Raw genomic sequence first — 11,298 nt, forward strand, 5'->3', positions numbered from 1 at the left:
ATATCATGGGGGGGGGTAAGGGGTAACGTGGGGATAAGGACACATATGTAATATCTTAATCAATAAAAAATATATTAAAAAAATAAAAAAGAGTTCTACTAAAAAACAAAAATCAAAAAACAATCAGACAGACCTGCCTGAGCAGCATGTCTACATCATTAGGGTATGCCAAAAATGAGGTGACACCAGGACTAACCTCTAAAGGACAAAGTTCTCTTAGGTTTTCACCCTTCTCTTCAGGAAGATATGTATCCTATGAGCTATTGCAAGAAAATGTGAAAAGGAAAGAGGCAGAGAAATCAATATGCGGGAAAGGTGAACAGTGGTTAATATTCCAACCATAATGAAGAATAATGAATAGATTCCCCTTTGAAACAACCTCTGGCAATCACTAATGTACTTTCTGTCCCTATGGGTATGCCTATTCTGGACATTTCATATAGATGGAATCATATAACATGTGATCCTTTGTGAATGACTTCTTTCACTTGGACTGTTTTTAAGGTTCATACATGTAGCATGTATCAGCACATTTTTTATTGCTGAATAATATTCCATTCATCAGTTTGATGGCTCCATTTATCAGTAGATGAACACCTGAATTCTTTCCACTTTTGAGCTCTCATGAATAATGCTCCTATGAACATTCCTGCACAAGATTTTGTGTGGGCACATGTTTTCATTTGTCATGAAAATACATTCAGGCGTAGAATTGCTGGATTACATGGTAACTGTATATGTAACCTTTTGAGGATCTGCTAGACTGTTTTCCAAAGTGGCTGTACTATTTGACATTTTTACCAACTAGGTACAAGGGTTCCAATTTCTCCATACCCTCACCAACATTTGTTATTGTCTTTTTAATTTTAAAATCATCCTAATAGGTGTGAAGCGGTAGCTCACTGAAGTTTTGCCTAGCATTGGCTAAAATCCTAGATGGCTAAGGAAGTTGAGCATCTTATTATGGCCATCTGTATATCTTCTTTGGAGAAATGTCTATTCAGATCCTTAGCCCATTAAATTGGGTCTTTTTTTTTTTTATTGTGGAGTTCTAAGAGTTCTTTATATATTCTGTATACAATTACTTTACCAGAGATATTTACTAATGATATGATATATAGGGTATGGTAAAAGTAGGTTTACAAGTTGTTCGCATGGAAAATAATATAAAAATTAATTTAAAAATAATACAAGAATAAACTCTGTGTTTTGCATATTCACAATTATAAACTTACTTTTGCCCCACCCTATACTTTCTCATATTCTGTGGGCTGACTTCATTTTCTTGATGGTACTGTGTACAGCATCAAAGATATTTTTGGTTTGTTTTTTTAATCCTCACACAAAGATACTTTCTCCACTGATTTTTAGAAAGAGCGGAGGTGGGGTGAGAGAGATAAAGAGAGAGAAACATCTGTGTGAGAGAGACACATCAGTTGCTGTCTCCCGCATGAGCCCCAACCAGCGCTCAGGATCAAGCCTTCAACTGAGGTACCTGCCCTTGACCATAATTGAACCAACTGTCCTTCAGTCCTTAGGCCGACACTCTAACCATTCAGCAACTGACTAGAACCCACCAAAGCATTTAATTTTGATAAAGTCCAATTTATCTATGCTTTCCTCCTATCACTTATACTTTTGTTATAGCTAAGAAGCCTTGGCCTAACATAAGGGCATGAAGAGTTATTACTATATTTTCTTCTATTGTTTCTTCTAAGAGTTTTATACTTTCAGCTCCAACATTGAGGTCTATTATGATCCATTTTGCGTTAATTTTTGTGTATGGTGAGAGGAAAGGGTCTAACTTCATTCTTCTGCATGTGGTTATCCGTAATTCCAGTACTGTTTATTACACCTTGATTTCTTTAATTATACATTTTGACCTTTTATATTACATAAATTTTTCTGTCACCTGAAATTCATTGTGAAATTATATTGATGTAAATAAACTAACTGACCTTTAAAAATTATTTGACCAATGTCATATAGCTGGTAAGTGACAGAGCTAGGGCTGCCAAATTTCATGTTTTTCTATCAGAACACAATACTGCCTTTCATGTAAACATGTTTCAGATTTACTGATCCAAGATAAGAAAAGGTAACTTTGAAATAATACATATTTATTGAGTATATTTGATATACATTTATTGGGCATATTTGCCCAATATACATTTAATTGGTTATATAAAGCTTGATTTCAGATACCTTTTTGCTTATTTTCATATAAGCCTATAATAATAGCTAAAATCTACTGAGCATTCACTTTGTTTCAGACACTGTTTTAAAATGTGTATAATCATCACAAAAATATTAGAAAATAAGGACAAGTGCCCATCCCAGTCCCTCCTCTCGTTATAGACACAAAAGTTAAGTAAATTGCTGAAGAACACAGAGCTGGTAAGTGATAAAAACCCAGGCAATCTGGCTCCAAAGACTATGTTCTTCTAAACCACTGTGAAAGCAAACTACTTAAAAGAAAACCATTCACCAGGCTATGCTTAGGTGGATCAATAACTGCCTAGAAAGGAAGAGTTAGTCTATTTTATTATGGCTATTGCTAAAGAGACAGACAGTAGGCTCATCAGAGTGGTTGACGATTATGCAGGAAGGAAATTATTAATTTGCTAGCATCAGGTGAAAAAGTATTAAATGTCCATGATTAGCTGAAGAAATAATATCATGTTAAAAACAGAAAAAGATTTAACAGAAATAATGCATGTGGCACAACTAAAGACAAAAACACAGTAATAAAGGAAGGGAAGGGATAGGCAGGCATGATTATAGAGTAAGGAACCCTGGAAATCTCCAATGACAACAAAACAAAAGTCAAACAGGCAATGTTATGACAGGATGTACTGGGAAGATGCATAACACAAAAAGGTTAGAGATTAATCCTTCCTTTTTATCAGGTATCGTTGAGATCCCTAGTAGAATGTAGAAACCAATTTTGGTCACTATACTTTAAGTAGGGGGAGAAATTGGGAAGTGTTTGATTTGACCAAGAGAAACAAATAAACAAAATGATAAAATAAAAATAAAATAAAAAAAAAACAGTATTTGTTAGGATTGAAATAAATCAAAGGGAAAGAAAGAACTTGCAGTGTATTAAAAAGAGTAAAGGTTGATGTAATTACACTCCTTAGAGAGGAAGAATCTTTGAAAACTCTGCCCCAAACTCTGCAGGCTTTGACTCCTGCCATTTAAATCTCAGTCAAATGTCACGTTATTAAAGGCTTTTACCCTAAGTAGCCTCCTCAGTTTCTAGCACATCACTCTGTTTATACCTTTCAGAGCATGAAATAGTCTGAAGTTCTTACTGTTCATGCATTTTTGGTCCCTCTTGCCCCATTAGTATGTAAGCTCTTCAAGAGCAGGGACCATGGGCTCCGCTTCATGTCTAGAACATTCTAACAGTATCTAGGACTTTGTATATATTTATATATTTGTCGAACCTACATCTGCAAAGAAGCTACAAGAAAAATTAGCTTTTAAATTAGAGCAAGATAGATACCAATAACACAAAGGAGGAATTACTTGGTAGTCAAAAGTAAATCCCACACTGCTGAGCAATGCAGTAGGGATTAAGAACAGTTATTCATCTGTCTTAGGTGTCTTACAAGTTCACCTGCCTCAGGTTAAGTAATTTCTAGTGGTTACTCCCAACTCTATGATTCAATACCTTACAGCACAAAAATAAATAATCATTGAGTTCTAACCATGTACTGGACAGTGTTCTAAGGCTTTACACATATCAAATCATTTTTTCCTCACAATTCTATAAGAATAATTCTCATCTTCATAAAATAGGATGCTTCAGCCTACAATAGGTTAATATGCCCATGTGCACTTGAAAAGAATGTATATTCTGCTGCTCTAGGGTGAAATGCTCAAAAATATCAATTGAGTCCATCTAGTCTAATGTGTCATATTTAAGGCCAGTTTCCTTATTAATTTTCAGTCTGGAAGATCTATTGATGTCAATGACGTATTAAAGTCCCCTACCATGATTACATTAATGTCAATCTTTCCCTCTATGTCCATCAATATTTCCTTTATATAGTTACGTGTTTCTATATTGCCTGCATAATGGTTTTCAAGAGTTATATACTCTTATTGGATTAATCCCTTTATCATTATGTAATGTCCCCCTTTATCTCTCTTATAATTTTTGTTTTAAAGTCTATTTTATGTGATATAAATATTGCTAACCCTAGCCTTTTTTTTCGTTCCCATTTGCACGAAATATCTTTTTCCATCCCTTTACTTTCAGTCTCTGTGTATCTTGCGATCTGTAGTGGGTCTCTTGTAGGCAGCATATGTATGGATCTTATTTTCTTATCTATTCAGCCACCCTATGGTTTTTTTAAAGTTTTATTTATTTTTTATTGTTATGGGCGTTTTTACTGAAATGGTGACTTTCCTATGATTTCTGACCACCCTATGTCTTTTGATTGGAGCATTTAATTTATTTACATTTAAAATGATTATTCATAGGTATGTAGTTATTGTTATTTATTATTAATATTTATGTTCCTTCCCCCCTCCCCCCTTTTTTTTAAAGAAGTCCTTTGAACATTTCTTGTAATATTAATTTGGTTGTGATGAACTCCTTTAGATGTTACTTGTCTGGGAAACTCTTTATCTCTACTTCAATTTTTTTTATAATGCAAAAACAGATTTATTTGTACACACACCAATGAAGGGTAGACGTTTTCTGTCAAACAGAGGAGGTTAAGATTCTTAAGGAGCTGATTTTGGCACCTACTACAACGGGAAGACTTGCTTTGTTGCCTTCAGATGTTAGGTCTGTTTACCTAACACTTCGGCAGGCGTTTTCAATGGGTCTTCCTCCTCCTGGGCCTGCTTTTCTAATTCCTTATGATATGCACACTGGTGTTCCAGTTATTTGTGTTGTTCCTCTGTTTATCCAGGTATGTTTCCATGAAACTTAAGACAACAGATTCATTGTTGGCAGAAGCTACGGTCTTCAGGTCTAGCAGGAGCTTGGTTAACTGGTTCTCCAACTCCAGAGCAGACTCTAAGCTTGAATGCCGGTTTCCCAGTTATCTATCTCAGGACTCTTAATCACCGGAAGGCAGATTTTACTCTCACATCCTCTTAGATATCTTAGGAATCGCTTTCCATGTTCCGTCTTCACCTCAGCTTGGTTTTCAAGGAATGCAGCAAAATGAGGTTCTCCTGGGCCTTCAATGTAGTAACAGCCCACAGATAAATAAGCATCACTGATGTGCAGCTCATAGATGTCACATGATCAATAGCAACCTTCCACTCTTCAGAGAGGGGGTGCTTGGCTACCATCTAGCTTTAGAGAACACCAGGTATAAACAGTGATCTACTTCAATTTTAACATCACTTTTTTTTTCTTTCTTTTTTTTCATTTTGAATGATCCTTGTGAGTGATCTATAGACCAGAACCCTGGGGAGATATAGGGCAGAAGATCTCTCCTTCAATTTTAATTCATACCCTTGCTGGGTACAGTAGTCTTGGTTCTAGGTCTTTTTATCACTCTTTATCACTTTAAATATTTTTTGTCAAACCCTCTGGCCTAAAAAGTTTCTGTTAGAAATCAGCTGACAATCTTATGGGAGCTCTCTTGTAAACTGTCTTTCTCTTGCTCCTTTTTAGATTCTCTCTGTCTTTAACCTTTGCCATTTTAATTATGATGTGTCTTTGTGTGTGCCTCTTTGGGGTCATTTTGATTGGGATTCTCTGTGTTTCCAGGACAAGTATGCTTCCTTCCTTCCCCAGGTTAGGGAAATTTTCAGTCCTTAGTTTTTCAAATAGGTAGGTTCTCAATCATTTGCTCTCTCTCTCTTCTCCTCTGACACCTCTTTGATGCAAATATTTGTGTGCTGATGTTATCCCAGAGGTCCCTTAAACTATCCACATTTTTTAAAGTTATTTTTTCTTTTCCTGGTCTGAATGGGTGTTTTTCTGCTACTTTATCTTCCAAATCGCTGATTCAATCTTCTGCTTCTCCGTACTCCCTCTAATGTATTCTTCTTCATTTCAGTTATTGTATTCTTCATTTCTGGGATGAAATGTTCAAAAATATCCATTTTATGGTTTCTATGTCTTTTTTATGCTTACTATCCCTTTGTTGACATTCTCACTAAGTTCCCTGAACATCCTTATAACCAGTGTTTTTAACTTTGTATCTGGTAGACTGCTTGCCTCCATTTCATTTAGTTCTTTCTTGGGAGATTTCTGTTCTTTCATTTAGGAAATGCTTCTTTGCTTCACCATTTTGGCTGCCTCTCTTTGTTTCTATGTATTAGATAGATCTTCTGCACCTCCCAGTCTTGGCAGGGTGGTCTTATATACTAGGTGTCCTGTGGGGTCCAGTGGAGTAGTCTCCCAGATTACCTGAGCCGTGTGTTCCAGGAGTGTCCCTTGTGTGGGTTGTGCGTACACTCGTGTTGTAGTTGAGACTTCATTGCTGTTGAGACGTCAGTGGGTGAAATTGACTCTCAGGTTGTGTCTGTAAGTACTGGACACAACCACAGCTTACAAGCTGCTCTGTGGGGGCTGACCCCATACAGTGGGATTCACCCCAGTGGGTTTGGATGCCTGGCAATATTACCCTTTGGGTGTGCCTCTTCTGAAACTAATTGGGTGGTTCCCTGTTGTGGTCTGATGCCAGTCACTGGGTATGTTGGTTCTATAGCCTCCGGGGGACTCTGGTGCAGGTCAATGTCAGACACTGACTGTGACCAGCCCAGAACTACCTATTAGGAGCTATAAAGCAATCTGCAGTTGGAAGTTACCTGTGCCGGTTCCAGATGCATGTGTGAGAGAGGCCACGCTGTGATTCAAGTCCAGCAGCCACCGGTACTGGGCTTGGGGCAGTAAATAAAAGGCCCAAGGCAACTTCTTGAGACATGCTGCTGGCTTCCTATTAAAGCTCAGCCACTGAAAAAGCCTCAGTCAGTACATGAGCTGGTGAGGCAGAGCCTCAGGGAATCACCAGGGTTAGTGAATAGTGTTTACCAGGTTGACAGATTCATATTTGGCACCAGCACTGAGCCGCGGGCCACTCGATGAAAGCCTCAGGGTCCACTGAGGCCAGGGCCTCAGGGAGCCTCAGGATGGAGCTAGTAGAACTCACCAGGCTAATGCACAATCCAGTTTGGCCACGTGGAAAATGGCTCAATACAGGGACAATGGTAGCCTTCCCTCCAGCCCTTGCCCTGAAGTGACATAACTCAGTTGCTCCTTATATGTCTCTGGCATGCATCCCCCACACCAGCTTGACCAGAATTCCCAGGCTGGTTGCCAAGGAAAGAGCCTGGGGCCATGCATGAGTTAGGTGGGATGGGGTCTTGGGTAGTCCTCAAGAGAGCTAGTGAAGTTCACCAGACTGTTATAATAATGTTATAGTCATAAGGAAACCCCTCTAATGTGTGGAAATGATTGTGTTAAATGTTTGCTGTGTGGAGACCCCAATACTCTGTAACTTCCAAAATGTGGTGAACGCCCCACTATCCTGATGTGAATGCCCTAAGCCCTTAAAATGTAAACACCCTGCTCCTAACATAAGGCACACGGCCTGGCCTACACTGATAAGACACAAATTGTTTACTACCGGCTATATAAGCACCAGATTTTCTTCAGTCCACGTCTCCTGCCTGATGAGAGGAGGACTCCACGTTGCTCCGTGAGACAAGCCCCTGACTGACTGCTCTGCTGTGCGAGCCTGAACCAACTGCGGCCGCCTGTCTGTCTCCGTCTTCATCGTCTGTCTTTCGGTGTGCATTGCCAGGTGGCCTTTGCTGGAGCCTAGGACCCACTAGGAATAGGTAAATAAACCTTGTGTGATTACACACTAATTCTGTCTTGTGTGTTCATATGTTCTGGTTTGGCTCAACTGTCTAGACATTGAAGTACCAGGGGATAGGCCGTTATTGCTGACTCCTGGTCACCTTCGTATGTCCCACTAAATCTAAGCAGATAATTAATTAATAGGGGCATAATTGGGACACCAGACTAAAGCAGGTTCTGATTTGTATGGGGGGAGGGGAAGGGGAGTGATCAACACAGGAAAGATGATGCCTGATTAAAGGGACAAGGGCAGCCATCTCTTCAGCACTCACCCTGAGAACACACAGCTCAGTTTCTCCTTGTATGTCTCTGGTGCCCCCTGAGTCACTGTCCCAACACCAGAGTCCAATGTGAGTGCCTATGACCAGAATTTGTGTGCAGGCCCTTTAAGAGGACGCCTGAATTTCCAGCAACTTTCGATCTCACCAGGACAGACAGCAATCCCTGCTGATTTTCACAACCAGATGTTATGTGGGCTACTCTTGAAGAAATTAAATTTAAATTAGAAAAATGTTTTACAAATTTCAAGAAAACTAGGGACTTTGTGTCTATCACACTGACAAATATTATTTCTGAGTGTCATGAGAGATCAACAAACACAACAGTAGACACAATTAAAGACCAACCTCTACCTGTTTATCTTCCAGCAGGTCAGGCTCCCCTTTGCTAGAACCAGAGCTGACATCGTCTTCATCAGAACTGTTGATGACTTCCTCTTCATCTGAAGGAAGGTCACCAAGACCAAGGTCCACATCACTGTGTACCTCCTGGGATGCTCCACAACTGTTTCAATAGAAAGTGTAACATTAGTCACCTTCAAAAACAAGGACTACTGCCAAAACCAAACAAAATCAACCATCTTATTCACGTGATATAAACAAGGTACATCTAAGGGGTTTAGAGAGATGGAAATAGCCAGATCAATCAAACTTCTCCTTCCCTTTCCCCATCCCAGCCCTCAAAAACACATATTAAAAGAAAACACATTCATTTTTATTTTTAAATAATCATCTTGGAAAACATGTATTTTCATGATCAGAGGTGAAAAAGAAACAAGTTTCCCAAATGACCCATCCTATGATTCAATATATCCTTACTCTAGAAGATCAGGTCTCTACTAGTACAAACCAAGAGGTTTTACAGCTCATGAACTGGGTTACCACAAAAGAACATTAGAAGGGGTAATACTTCATAGGTCTCTTTGTTTTGTTTAGCTAATAAACCTACAAGGATTGGGGGGTAATGATGGCCATCACAATCAACAATGCATGTGCTAATGTAAACACATGCCCACTTCCCTGATTATAACCAATCGCCTTTTATGTAGCCACATCATAAGACATGGGAAAGAAAGAGGGTGTTATTAATTCTCCAGCTGTGCTCCAGGTCTGCAGATTCAGACACTCTGGGCAATAAACCACTATACCAGGCCACTTAACAACACCTCCTCACCAACCTGACATCATCATTTCCCACTTTGTATTGAGACAGATCTCTTGAATCTAAAAGCCATTGTTGCTATCTGATAGGTGGGGGGAATTCCATAGCAAAGTTCCCCAGGAAGATAACAGAAATAATACTTTTTAGCTTTGCTTATAAAGACTCAGGAACAAACCTGTAGGAACTGCTTTACTGTCTGTAGTTTACAAGAATATCTGCAGACTACAGAAAGCAAAAAAAAAAAAAAAAAAAAAAAGAGCCTCAAAAAATCACCCACAGAAAATCATCGGGGGAACATTCAGGCAGAATAAAGAGTTGCATTTCATCCTAGCATGCTCTTTTAGAAGGTCATGGGCAGGTCACTCAATAGCCAAGGCTCCCACAAGTTATGAGCATTTCTGACGAGAATCTTAAAAGCGCATGATGAATTTTTTCTGCCAGTTTTTGTAGGATACAGACTTGCCTCAGATGCCATTCCTGGAGCCCAACTGTTACACAAACCAGTTGGATGGAGGCAGAATGCCAAAAGGAACACTTCCCTCTGCCAAAGATTACTCAGTGCCTGGAGGGCCTAGGGATTCATATCAGCCTCAATTAGGTGGGAGCACACCTTATCATAGCTGCCTATGACATGAAGGAGACACATTCCCTGGGGAGTGGTAGGGGTGAAGAACGGAAGCTTTCGAGTCAGATTCACTGGCAAGATGCACTGTCTCTGGGTGTGGGGAGATGAGCCCACCACAGCTGGGCAATTAGTTGACTTAGATTAATGAGAATAAATGAGAGTTAACAAAATCAACAGACTGCAGGATCCATCCATATTACTAGAAGAAACATAAAGCTTTACTTGTTTTTATCTTAATTCATTGCCCCTTAACAGTCTCTAAAACCCTGTCATTAAGGACATATTCAATTTATGAGCAGCTTTAGCATTAGAAATATTAAACCTCAGGTCCTGCCCCACCCCCACTGAGTCAGAATCCGGGTTGTAACAAAATCTGAGTAATTTGTTTTTTTGGATCAGCCTATCTGTGTGTTCCTTTGAACTTAACAGTATAAAAATTTCAAATAATCGGTTATAGAGCTATGGCACCCTTGAGGAAATTATGTTTATTTTGTCTAAAAGGGGAGTGAAGAGGTTTTCTTGAAAAGCTATTATTAAGAAGACTAGAGGCCCAGTGCATGAAATTAGTGCACAGGATGGGTGGGGGGGGTCCTCTCAGCCCAGGCTGTACCCTCTCCAATCTGGGATCCCTTGGACATCCCTTTCACAATCCTGGACCGCTGGCTCCTAATCGCTCACCTGCCTGCCTGCCTGGTCACACCTCACGGCCCCCCCTGCCGGCCTGGTCACCCCACACAGCCTGCTATTCAGTCGTTTGGCTGTCCCTCACTAACTCCCTGCCAGCCTGGTTGCCCCATGCATCCTGCTGTTCAGTCGGTTGGTCGTCCCTTACTAACCCCCCTGCCAGCCTGGTTGCCCCACGCAGCCTGCTTGTTCAGTTGTTTGGTCATCCCTCACTAACCACCCTGCCGGCCTGGTTGTAGGCAGCCATCTTGTGAGGGCGTGAGGATTAATTTGCATATTACCTCTTTATTATATAGGGATATAAATGTTTACAAAGGTTAACATTTAAGAACAAGAAAAAATAGCTTTAAATATTAAAATGGCATGAATCAAAACATACTGTATAAAACGTTTGGAGATTGTAATTCTGAAAATTGCTTTCTTACAGTAAACGTTTCCTGACCACTACTCCTTAACCCAAATTCATTTTCTTGACTCTGAGTCCTATCCAATCTTACGCAACTGCACTTGGTTTCTACCATTAAAATGTAAACTCCTAAGGATAAGAAAATTGGTTACAGTTGAATCCCCAGCATACTGTTTGACACAAAATAGATTCTCGGTCAATTTTTACAAATTAGACAAAAATTCTATTAGAGAGCAATCAAACATTCAGGAACGTTCAGACTGTATGTATTTATGGTAGTGGTGATCACAAAGACATGTT

General features: G+C 39.6%; 1 protein-coding gene across 1 annotated transcript in view; it reads right to left on the minus strand.

Annotated features, from left to right (window-relative positions):
• FGD6 (FYVE, RhoGEF and PH domain containing 6) overlaps positions 1-11,298 on the minus strand; it is a 132,861-nt gene that overhangs the window by 74,221 nt on the left and 47,342 nt on the right. Inside the window, 2 exon segments of the mRNA XM_015559945.1 lie at positions 7,623-7,811; positions 8,476-8,626. Of these exon segments, the coding sequence (XP_015415431.1) occupies positions 7,623-7,811; positions 8,476-8,626 (340 nt within the window).

The sequence above is a fragment of the Myotis davidii genome, unplaced genomic scaffold (genome assembly GCF_000327345.1).
Source record: "Myotis davidii unplaced genomic scaffold, ASM32734v1 scaffold13, whole genome shotgun sequence".
Taxonomy (NCBI): Eukaryota; Metazoa; Chordata; class Mammalia; order Chiroptera; family Vespertilionidae; genus Myotis; species Myotis davidii.